Source organism: Tachypleus tridentatus, unplaced genomic scaffold, assembly GCF_004210375.1.
Source record: "Tachypleus tridentatus isolate NWPU-2018 unplaced genomic scaffold, ASM421037v1 Hic_cluster_2, whole genome shotgun sequence".
Classification (NCBI taxonomy): domain Eukaryota; kingdom Metazoa; phylum Arthropoda; class Merostomata; order Xiphosura; family Limulidae; genus Tachypleus; species Tachypleus tridentatus.
The window spans coordinates 27690040-27703430 of NW_027467782.1; the positions used below are offsets into that span (position 1 = coordinate 27690040).

General features: G+C 31.6%; 1 protein-coding gene across 10 annotated transcripts in view; it reads right to left on the bottom strand.

Moving 5' to 3' along the window:
• LOC143242998 (dynein axonemal heavy chain 12-like) overlaps nucleotides 1-13391 on the bottom strand; it is a 115135-nt gene that overhangs the window by 62373 nt on the left and 39371 nt on the right. For 3 of the 10 annotated variants that reach the window (XR_013023591.1, XR_013023590.1, XM_076486611.1), the window contains exon 1: nucleotides 7167-9268. The exons of 4 other annotated variants lie outside the window; for them this stretch is intronic. Coding sequence is in view for 3 of the 6 variants with exons in the window: in XM_076486611.1 (XP_076342726.1) it covers nucleotides 7167-7205 (39 nt within the window). In the remaining 3 variants the exon portion in view is untranslated. Of the gene's footprint in view, nucleotides 1-1895; nucleotides 2004-7166; nucleotides 9269-13391 lie in introns of those variants that run through there. 3 more of the 10 variants (XR_013023589.1, XM_076486610.1, XM_076486612.1) reach the window with 1 other exon arrangement.

Sequence of the window (13391 nt, forward strand, 5' to 3'; positions counted from 1 at the left end):
AATGTAACAATTCTAATACCAGGAAAAATTCAGGATTTTATAATTATTTATTTTTAACAATAAGAACTTTAAACAAATATTAAAATTGTGTTCACAAACTATGTTTTTATACCAAATTTATCTGTGTATATTGACAATAAAGTCTTTGATTTAAACTTTAAATCTTTAGATTTTTTCATGAGTAAAATTTCTGAAGACAGTGATTGTATAGACTTATGAAAAATTAACAAATGTTTGAAACATCTAGATATTACTATTTTGACTACAATTTTCATGATAACAAAACACTGCATTTACATCTCAAAAGGTCCAAAATCAAATTCTATGACTACATGATGCACTAAACTCATACCTCACTGAATAACAAAATATACAACATGATTACTCCAGTTATGTTTTACCAGATAAGGAAGATCATCAACACCTAAAGGCTATAATTACCTTTTTTCAGGAAATAAAATTCACAACATAATCACTAAAGCAATGTAGTTAAACCCCACTATGTAATAAAGCATGTATCACAACTACTCAAAAAACGTAGCTGATTATAACCAGAAAAAAAAAATACATACCAGCACTGTTTGTACACTAAGTCCTGTTTAATCAGATAAAACATTGTACAGTGGCCAGCTGTGGTTTTGTGCAGAGAAAACCCATACAATGGCTCTCTATGGAGAGCATACGTCAGATTCCACTTAATAAATCCACTACCGCTGCTACATAACCCATGAACACATTAGCAAATTTTTTATATGTATGGAATTTTTCCATTGTCTTGTGACTCCTAAAAATAACCCTCAAAGCTGATAATGAAAACATAAGGATATGAGCTACCTCAGATATATTTTTTTTTCACCTTTAAGAGATTGTAGATTGACCAAATGTTATTATTTTACCTGAATAATAAATATAAAAAGGTTCAGTCATAAAAGTGACATATTCTGATAAAATATAATAACTTTTAAATAGTTGTGTGAAACAAAATGAAGAAAAATTGCAAATATACTTTGAGAATGTAATGTAACAAGCTAGAAACATAAAATCCCTCTGAATGCATTAATTAATATAAAAAACTACATGTACTTTGGACTTCAAAGGTTTATTATATGCATTAATGATCTGATGATTTCATTCATAAATAATTTCAACCAGACAATATGGTGAATGGATGGTGGATAATATTCTGTACACATTAGACAGAATGTGTTTGTTCTGTTATAGCAAAGCAGCATCAGGCCATCTACTGTATCCACCAAGGGGAATCAAAGCCCTGATTTTAGCAATGTAAATTCAAACACTTACCTCTCTCCTACTAGGGAACAGACAATGAACACTTGTATAACAGTTGTTATGGAGTGAATGCCTTTTCTAAGTTAGCATTCACAAACTTCATATTATAAAAACTGTTGTTATAACAAACTACTGACATCAATAGTATTCCAACCACTACTGTAGTTGTTGTATGCCAGAGAGCCTTATAAGCTGTTAAATGCAATGGTAGCCCACATCAAGATCTTATATCAAGGTTAAAATAGCCTTCTTATTTACAAATTATAAACTTCTCTAAAAAAAAGATTCCTAATTCTTTTAGCTTGTTTCACCACAGTCAAATACATTAGACTACTGAAGGTTTTCCAATGTGTGTAAATATTCATACTTAAATAATTTTAAACCTTCACACCACCATTATTTTCCAATGGGATTCAAAACACATTTATATATGGTGCCTTTGTTGTTAATATTTGCAATAATTTTATCAAGATACAAATAATAGTTGATACTATGGAATAAGAACCAGAATCTCATTTGATTAAGTGGTTCAAAAGTTGTATAAAGTTCAAAGTTAGAAAACTGAAAACAGATGTTTAATTTCAAAGAGAATGGCTGATATTTACCTGTAAGTATTTTGCAGTAAAAACAATATTTCATGGTTAAGAAGGCTCCAATACATACAATGATACATGAACAAATCCACCATCATATCATATTATTTACAGTTGTCGGCCGGGATGGCCAGGTGGGTTAAGGCATGCGACTCGTTATCTGAGGGTCTCGGAAGAGCAACGACTTAACACTACCTATTGCCAACCCTAGGTTAGTCTTTACCAAACATGCTTGACCTTTCAGCCGTAGAGGAGTTATAATGTGATGGTCTATCCAACTATACGTTAGTAAAAGAGTAGCTCAAGAGTTGGCATTGGGTGGTGATGACTAGCAACCTTCCCTCTTGTCTTAAATTAGGGACAACTAGCGCAGGTAGCCATCGAGTAGCTTTGCGAAATTCAAAAACAAAACAACAATTTACAGTAGGAAAATAATTAAATGTATAAAACAATTACCTTTAAAATTATGCAAGAGTGTACAAGTTATCTTATATACTTATAGATAACTCAAATTGTAAAAATATTATGCTAAAAATATTTTTAAAATTGTTTTACAAACTGCTATAGTTTATGACTGTATATATACATATATGGTTCGACATGGCCAAGCGTGTTAAGGTGTTCGACTCGTAATCCGAGGGTCACGGATTCGAATCCCGGTCACACCAAACACGCTCGCCCTCCCAGCCGTGGGGGCTTTATAATGTCACAGTCAATCACACTATTCGTTGATAAAGGAGTAGCAGTCTCCATATAAGGCAAACACCTAGGTGGATATTCAGGTCTCAGAGGAAATAACATAAATATAGAAACTTCCAGGAGTACAAGAGAAGCAAAATAACAAAATAATGTACTTTTAAGTCTATCCACCTAACAAAACATATTTTGTTGTGTTACTTTTCGCGTAATGTTTCTGATACAAAGAAACGAACACAAGATGTAGTATTCAGTATTCATTTTCCTTTATTGAGTCATTTGTACTTCGTGGATTATTTCTGAATTCGAAGTTTCTCACTCCACCTTATCACCAGACAGAAGAAATATTTTCTAATACCTGTAATTACTTTGAGAGTCCCCATCACATTAAACATGCTCGCCCTTTTAACCGTGGGAAGGTTATAATGTGACGGTCAATCCCATTATTCGTTGGTAAAATATTAGCCCAAAAGTTAGCGCTGGCTGGTGATGACTAGCTGCCTTCCCTATAGTCTTAAACTGCTAAATTAGGAATGTCTAGCGCAGATAGCCCTCGAGCAGTTTTGCACGAAATTCAAAACAAACAAACAAACAAATATATACATATATAAAGTATAATCAGTACATGTGTATTTTTATCAAATCAACACTGAAATGGTGAAAATGTTTTTATATTAAATTTGTATAAAATACGCAAATATTTGAGATTTAAGTAATGACCTTTATTGTGAAAATTATATGTATTTTATCCAAAAATGTCACAAGCATAAGCAAAATAAGTAACTGAACAGTTTAAGAACTTTTTTCATCTTCATTAATATCAGACCCTTTGGCTTCCTATTAATGGCCAGTGATCCCAAAAGAATGTATATATGTGTGTGTGTGTGTGTGTGTGTGTGTGAAATTGAATGCTTCGAATGAACATCCTTAATGAGTTGTGTTATATGCCACAACAGCAGTTTCTTTGGTACTACATTGTCAATCAAAAACTATAGCTTTAAGAACTAATATTTTATTCTTAATCTGCTAAATGTATTATTTCTATTGCTAATACTCTTAAGGTTACGTTTTAGGACTTAATTGACACCTAATGAAATACAATTTAGATTTTAGAAAGGTGCTCATACTGATGTCCAAGCCTCAAATGGTACAGCGGTTTGTTTGCAGGCTCACACCACTAAAACCCAGGTTTCGAAGCCCATGGTAGGCAGAGCACAGATAGCCCATTGTGCAGCTTTATGCTTAATTCTGAACAAACAAACAAACTGATGTCCCACGAATTTTCACTCGGAATTTGAAAAGTTTATTACAAAACTATACTGCTTTGAAAATGTAAGTCTTTCTATTCGAAATTTTGAATAACTTACAAGTTATTGTATCACAAAACATTATGAACTCAAATAATAAATGAGCCATTTATCCCAATCTCATATACACTTTGAAGTACTTTAATTTATAGTTTGTAATTGCAATAATAAACTCACAACTACCGCTACTACCAGCTTTGATCAACATCCAACGTAGAATTTTAGCTTTACACATTTCGTGGGCATGAGCGCCAGTTTTAGTACTAATGCAATATTAAACATTACAGATTAAAATCACATTAATTACTTACCTTAGGATCTGGAGACAACTATTGTGATATCATCCAAGTCCTATTTGTCACCTTTTAACCTCATAATACTGCTAGAATTACAAAATATTCCATTCTACTAACAATGACAAGAATATAAGCATACGTACGCTTTTTAATATTCTTAATATGACGAGAATTTTCTTGCAGATTCGCTTGGCACTTTTTTGGAATTGTAGAGGTCGCTCGATAACACATGTAGCTTACTATGCAGGTCACTGACAATTTGCAAGCAAAATATTGCATTCAATACGTTGGGGTTAAAAGATATGATGCAATAAAATGTTTATAGATTTATTTATGTGAAGTGATGCCCCCAAGGAAAAACCAAACGAATCAGGAAAGAAAATTTACAAGAAAAAAAGTGAAACATATTTAAATTTTATTGTCGTGTACAAGGACATTGTAAATATTAACCAGTGCAATATTTGTACTTGTAAAAATGTACTGTAACTTGAATTTACCGTAGCTGCTAAGCCTAATGCTAGTCTGTGAGGGTTAATACGAAAACGAGTTAGTTAACCACATAATTGTTCATTCTCATTACAAGTAGTGTCTGCGAATTATGTAAGTAGATTTGGACAATATTTTAAAATGAAATTATTAGTATATAACTTATAAGTAGGGACTACATAAATTGTAAATTTACAATTTTTAGACTTTAAAGGCAATGGTGAAAAACGTGCTTTGAATTGTGGCTGTATTGTAATCAGAAAAAGGCATTTCTAGTGGTTGAGTGAGTCCTGCAGGTTATTATGGTTTTATTCTTACTGTCACTTGTACACGTGAAGCAACTAGTAAAGCTTCAAGAGCACTTAACAGGGCAAGTAGTTCTCTTTATAACTTAATTGTTTTAATGACATTTTATCCAATGTAAACTTTTAGATAGGATAGAATCATGATTTATCTGGGTGATAAAAACACAGCATTAGAACATTTAAACATGAGGTACAGCTCAACACAAGTACTTGTTTATAAAAAAGTTATTCTGCATTTTCAAAGATTTTGTTGCTCAAAAATTATATCACAATGATCCATTCATTTACTCTGAACATGTAGATGAAGATCAAATTTACAAAATAGTAGGTTATGCTCTAATTAATATATATTAAATGAAAGTGTTATTTTTTTATCTCACTTTCTGAACAAATGTAATACTTTTTATTCACTTGAAAGAAAAATAAAGACACCAAAATATAACTACTTTTTTATCTTTAACCCACACATCAATTTTAATACTTACACAAAAAGACACAGTACAAAATTTGTTCACAACCACACATTGTTACTCAGTATTTTAAGTTTGGTATTAAATCTTTCTTATACAATACTTAAAGGAAAATTACATACAAACAGAGGCTTTAAAGAAGTTTGATTTTTATTTTGTTGTTGTTTATTAAATGTAACAACACTATCAACCTTATTATAACATTACTTGAAAACAACAGACAGCTGTCAGTTAGGTTTGCACTCAGCTGAGCCAATTTTCTATGACGGTTAGCTTTAGAAATCTCTACACAAGTCATACTTATTCACCAAGCTGATATCATATCTCTTACTGTACACAAATATTGAAAAATTTGTTTACAAGGAATTTTCCAAACATGAATTCAAATGTCATCAGTTTAAGACTATGACTTGAAATGTCAACTTCATATATTTCAATTTTTTACACATTTTAATAGTAGGATAATATTATTTGTGAATATAGATGTCTGTCCATTGCATACAATTATGAATAAGAAAATAAAAATTTAATTTGTGTTTTAATTATGTCTGTTGTATAATTTTTTAAAATTCTGTTCAGAAACAAAATGTTTTGTTGAGTTCTAAGTATTTATGTGTTTGTAATTAAGCACAAATATACACAATAGGCTGTCTTTGCTTACCCACCATGTGTATCAGAACACAGAACCAATTTTCTGGCATTAAAAGTCCACACACTGTGCTGCTGGTAATAATGCAAGAATTCTAAGAACTCTGTTAACAAGTGCAAAAACATGAATAACTCATTCAAACTTTTGACATAGGGGTGTTATAAAGTCTTTCTGCTCTTAACAATTACATAAAAAGGGAAAATTGTTTGAAAATGTGATAAATACTCATAATACCAACACTGTTGTAAGATTATTGGAAGTTACACCTTTTATAGTAAGAAGGAATATTTTAAAAACAAGTACAACATTTCAATCTCTCATGCAATCATTCTCAAGAGCAAAAGTTTTTATGATAAAGAAGGTTCTAGTAATTATATCAACACTCAACACCCTTAAAATGTGTTTAAAGAAATTTTAGAAAAACTATCTATATTCACAGCCAAATATTTGCTTTTTGTGGTTGTATAAGAAATGTAAGTGAAGTGATACAACTCTAAATATTTTGGTACTTTCTAATAATCAACTACAGTTCAGAAAGAAAGTATTGTAAAAATAATTTCTACCAGAATAACTCTAACTGAAATTTTCATCTGGAAAGGCACCTCAGGGGCTGAATCAGTAAATGAACAGATCAATCCCACCTAGGATTCTCTGTTCTGAATTTTACAACAGCATGTTCCCTTAAAATATCAAAAGATATTAGAAATAATCTTTTCCATATTTTGAATTCTTAGCCCTATATTTTTAATGTCTTATCAAAACCTCTGAGAACCACCGTAAACCCTTAAAAAGTATGAAAGCTAAACGATTTTCTATTTAAATGCCCTATTTACATTCCATTTTCATGGCAGTGTGATCCACAATTGTTTTTATCCATTTTTGTTAATAATTTTACCCAGTTTATCTGTAATTCCTCCTTATTATCAAAATGCAGATTTTCTTGTTACTACTTCCTTTCAATGGACTGTATCAATAACCTTTTATTGATAAGTCAATCAAAAATGTTAAACTCTATGTGTTAAACAAAGAAAATACTTTCACTTATTCATGTAGTCCAACAAAAATGTATATTACCCTTGTAATTCCTGAATATTTAATTTGGACATGAAGCATGGTCCTCACAAATCAGAAACCAGGAAGTTTCATGGCAACAGATACACAAGAAACAAACAACTGAAAAGAGACAAATAAGATTAGTAGCAGCACAAGATAATCACTCGGTAACAAAATGCTGTTGATACTTATAGTGCAAGTACCAGTTTTGAAGCTAACATCTGAGCACGATTCCATGATGGAAGGTGTTTCCAAGAGAAAATCTAGACATTTGTATACTTTTAAAGGTACCGTACCAAAGAATATATTACACAAGAAAATATCCACAGTGGTAATAAGTTTGTTGATGTGGACAATCTATCAGAAGTAGCAGCAATGGAATTTTGTCAGTGTTTCTGAGAGATTGGTTGATTTAGTGTGTTATAGCACAAAGCAGTTAGGCTATCTATGTCAAACATCCAGTAAAAAGTTAAAAGTAAATTTAGTAAAATTCATGAAAGGAAATTAAGGTAAAACAAAATAATGTTTAAAAAAACAACACATAAAGAGCATAAAACCAAAGTTTACATCAAGTCAACAACATTAAGAGAAAAACTACAGTAATTCAAGTTGTAAAGGACTTTCTGTAGTGTAACTGTAATTATCGTAACTCACCAGGAGGACAAAGAGGTAAGTACAAAACCCACCATAAGTCACCTGAAGTTGGCCTTTCTAGTCCTGGTTCCAAATTATTTGATGTTATGGCCATTTTCAAAAAGGAAAGTAACAAAAATGTTTTAAAAGAAGTGTAGCAAAATTATAGACAGGATAACTAATGTGTAGTTCAAACAGCAGCATCAGGCACCTGAATTTGGCCTTTCCAGTCCTGGTTTCAAGTGATTTAATTTTACAGCCAGTTTCTAATTTCAAATCAAATTACATATACTGTGATTTTCAAAAGGGAGCCACATTAAAAATGTGTAATGTATATATTAAAAAACACTTAAATGGCATTAAAAAGATTAATGAACTTTATTATCCATGAATGTTAATAAACTAAACATTAAAGCATATTTATAATTAAAAGTTTTATACTATCTGATACAGAGATGCCAACTATTTCAAATGACTGATATAATGATTGTAGACAGAACCCTTCCACAGTTTCAGTCCTTTTAGATTTGCCAGAAACAAGACAATCTGGTAAACGAGGCCTCTTTTTTCCAACTTGTGAACGATCGTATTGGCGTTTCTTTGCCGCTTAGAAAATGATAAATACCCATCTACACGAGCGCTGATTGGCTGACAAGTACTGATGACATAACTATGGATTCCCCCACGTACCCAGTAGGAGAAGCACTGCACTTAAACTATTGGTAGATGTCGGAGATACAAATATTTTTTTATTATTTCAAGCACAAACATGATTATTACAAGTAGCCATATGGACTATGTCTTTTATTTATTATCAAAATTTATTTGTATTTTACTAGAAATTTTCTTTTTACCCCTTTCAAGTCCTGGGGAACAATTTATCACTTTATTGTATTGGCCAAAATAATATATAATAATTTGGGAGTTGCAACAATTTGTAATATTTGTCTGTATGAGCAAAATCGTAATGATTACGTTTAAATCATAATGGTTGGCATCTCTACTGATGTTCATGATATAATTTGTCAGGTATGCAGTTTTGTGCTCAGAAGCAAACAAAGTAACATTTTTATTACTTGGATAAATAAAATTACCAAAAATAGAGAAAATTGTTATCTCTATTTGCAATTAGTTTATTATTATTGTGACAATTGATTAAGTCATAGTTTTGATTAAACTGCACAAAACTAATCAATGTAAATACTGCCTGAAGGTAACCAATTAAATTTTCTAGTTCTAAACAGTTCTCTCAGTTGTTTAGCATGTAATTGGTACTACAATACATGCTACAATAACATGAAGAGGGAAACTTCAAGTTATTTCTGCCTAGACCACAAATTATTTGTATACACTGGAAGGTTATATTAAATAAACAAACAATACTGTCATCATAAACTGAGACAAGTACCTTTATAATTCAATTTTTTCATACGTATGATGTAGTGTACTGAAAGTTTAAGAAATCCTCTTTATTCTTAAACATAAAATTCCACTTCAGAAGAAACTCCCTTCCCCCCAATACACAACAGAATGTTTCAAAACTTTCCAAACAATGACATTTAAATACTTTTTTCTTCATAACATTCCTTAATTGTTTCTAACTTCATGATAAGGGCAGAAAGAGTTGTTCACATGTGTACAAGATGTTGAAAATTTGTTCACTGACTACAAAACTTTGTATCAACAGAGACAAATTCCATGTCTAAAAGTAAGGATGAAAAGACAGTGAAAGACCATACTTACGATGCATGTACTGAGATGGTATGATTCACCATAAAACCAATTCTTAAATTTTTGAAATCATAGAACATATTTTAATAAGCTAATCTTCTTTGCTCTTATAAGAAAAATAGTAAAGGTGTCACAAATTAGCCTTAATATTTGCAGAACAAGTGTCTAATCCTCCATAAAAAAACTCTACTGTTGATCTTATCAGTGAAAAACATTTTACAAATTCATGTTCATTCATTAAATCTTTTAAAGACTTTCTCAAAAGCATCATTTTATCATCAGAGCTATCGCTCTAGTAGGTCTCAAGTCTTTCCAAATACTTGAATTTGTTTGATTTTCATTTTTTTGGAATTTATAAAACATTTTACACTTATAACTTTTGTTATGCAAAATAAAGTTGTAACCTGTTTCTGTCAGTATTTTTATCACAATTGTTAATATGTATTAGTGAAAATAAATACATTTTAATGAAGTTAAATAGTGAAATGTGTAAAATCAGAAGGAATGACTCCATTAAAACAGCAAACCTAAACCTCTAACAAATTATACTAGTTTGTTATAACTCAAAACCATGAGAAGTTATGGACTAATTTTATATCTATAAGTCGAGCTTCTTTGATTTTGCATTTGTTTTCCTACTTAGCATCTGGGAGTCTCCTATGATAATGTGTTTATTACATTTGTCGTATTGAAAAACGATAGTTTTTTGTGTTCTTTGAATCTAGTTTCCATTTTTCTGCTTCTTTCCCCAATGTGGAAGTTACGACAGTTGTTGCATTGCATCTTATAAATCATGTGTGTAGTTTTCATGTGTAAAAACATGTCCCACATTGTTTTCCCATGTAGGAAGTTGTGGGCTTGAGCACCCACGTCTCACTGTCCTTACTTCTATTTTTAATTCTGTATGTGTTGCTACTCTAATTCTTATATGAGACTGGTGAATGGAGGTTAAGACTGATAGACAGTTTATCTCCACTGCAGTGTAGGTCCTATTTCTTTGGTCACCTCAAAACCCTAGCATACATAGTATGATCCCACACTGTAGCTTGTACCCTGGGATATTTTCAGTCAATGCAGCATTTTTTTTATTTAATTCTTTTTTGAGTTATAACAAACTAACACACACATGTGAATTCTATGATTACTGATATTCCATTTCTGCCTTTACAAATGTATCATTAATGTAAGAAAAGGTATAACTTGCATAACTATCAAAGTTTCTCCATTTAGGCCTATACAGTTCCCCTGGAAGTAAACAAACTAGCTTTTGATACATATAAATATCAATGTCCCAAAATGAACTTAAAAGAAACTATTATGGTTTTTCTAATCAAATAATGCATACTTTTCACCATACTCTTCTTCCAACTAATACAATAATTAAGTTTCATGCAGAATGATACAAAAATATTAAAATGATTAACATCAACAGAGAATGCCTTTAAAAATTGCATAAACCTCACACACAATATTATAAATAAGTAAGAAAATAAACACTTTATTAACATTGTAAAAATTTCTAAGTATCAAACATTATTATACTGTGAGTAAAAATATTTAGTTCTAAATATTAAGCTATTTGTTGGACCTTAAACATTATGCAAGAACATCATAATTCATGGTTTAATTACAAGTACTCAACTGACAAAATTAAAATTATAAAACAATAGAAAAATGGCCCTGTAAATATTGTAGGCAATATATGTTATTCATTTATTTATAATTATTGTTAATATAGTATCATTCCCACTGATATTCTGAACCAAATTAATTTAAATTCTCTTAAGTCTCACTCTAACTTCATGACTGGCATGGCCAGGTGGTTGAGGCGTTTGACTCGAAATCTGAGGGTCGAGGTTTCGAATCCCTGTCGCACCAAACATGCTTGCCCTTTCAGCCGTGGGGGAGTTGTAAGGTGACGATCAATCTCACTATTTGTTGGTAAAAGAGGAGCCCAAGAGTTGGCGGAGGGTGGTGATAACGAGTTGCCTTCTCTCTTGTCTCACACTGCTAAAGTAGGGGTGATGAGCTCATAGACCTCGAGTAGCTTAGTGCAAAATTCAAAATAAACAAACTCTTAGTTATTACTTCGTGGAGGAGATTGTTGGCAAGAATGAGACAAGTAAGATGTATTCTTTGCATGTGAAAAAGGAAAACTTTGAATAGATAGGCTTCCCTAACCAGCACAGTTGAAGAATGTATATCTAGTTACAAGTGCGATTGGCCACACAGACCAATACTACAAGCGGAGACCACCTGAAAAATCAACGACAGCAGAGCGAGAAACCGCGGCGCAGATCTCACCAGGAGACCAGAATCAGGCAAAGACTAGCCGTGGCAGACGAAAATCATAATCTACAGCATGATTAAATATTTTTGGGGTCATTATCTCTTGTAAAGACAGCATTACATCTCTACCATGTGGTAGAAAGAACGGACTTTCCAGATTAGACTCATTTTCAGCACTTATGTAATAAATGAACTAGCTTTTCCTACGTTTTCTGATCTTTCTCACAGTATTGAGAGATCGTATCCATTTTGTGAGACCTCCATATATGTGGGTGATGTGATCATTTGCCCATTTTTATTAAAACTTTTTTAATAGACAGGAGATTCCAAGTTCCTGTGGGTTAGAAACTTTCCTGCTCTTTTCTACAGGAACTTGGAGTCCCTCCGAGCTGTGTTTTGAGTGTCACACTTTTCAGTGTAAAGATTAATGCCATCACTGAACAATTCCCTCTTATTGAAAGAGTAAGAAAAAGGAAAAAACATTTGTCTTAGAAATCTTATATACAACAACATGCACACTATATTTCATCAGGAATACAATTTAACATAAGTATAGAAGGTATGAAATTTCTGCTTTTTAGAAACTTAAATAAGGTTCATGCTGAAGGAACTTCAAACAAACCTTCTAATTAACAGATGTTCCACAACCAATAGCAATTCAAATCATCTTGAAATAAAAGTTTCCACTTTTATACTTGTATACTTATAGTGAGTATAATTATCTTGATACTGTGAGTCCCAAAACCAAATCAAATTCCTAAAACAAGAATTGTTGAACCCTTTACAAGTGAAATATATTTATCTGTAACTTGGTAATCACATTCAAAATTTATTTTCCTTAAACTTTTGTCCAGAGTAAAACTTAGTTTGCACAAACTACAATGACAAGAAATGTAATCATATTTTAACTCATTCTGGGATAGTTCAATAGTCGAGAGACAGAGTTAAAATCTCCCTCATGTAAAAATATTTTTCATATAGCTACTTACCTCTACACCATTAAGAGCTATTCACTTACATACAACTACCACATGCCATCAACCTTGAACAAGCTCCCACGTGCATTATAACAGCTTATGACAATCACACTGCTGTAGCCCTCAACCAATGGGAAAGTCACACAATCTCTGTATAAGCACAAGATTTCTCTTGACAAGGCAAAGAAAATTCACTGGAAGTAAGAAAGATCAGGAAAGAATTGTCTATTTTATTTGTTTTGTTTTAATAAGAGTTCAGAATTGGCTATGTCAATTATATTCCCAGAAAACTTTCATTTAAACACTGGCCACTTAGAAGGAGGAGATGGGTTTAATATTTTCCATTCTTTTGTGTTCAATTCAGATTTTTGTTTAGTAATACCTGTGAGGTAAAGACAGCAACTTGGTGGTTTCACATGGCACCAGGAATGAGAAGTGTAAGATGTTGTTCTTCATGCAACATTGTTTCAGATGACTATCACCTTCTTACATTCATTTTCTTATCAATGAGGAATTTTCAATGTGTTGAAATGTGTACATTAATCAAGGTACCATAATACGTATATAAACCACATGAAAATGACTGGAAAATAAAACAAACAAAAGTCATCACACT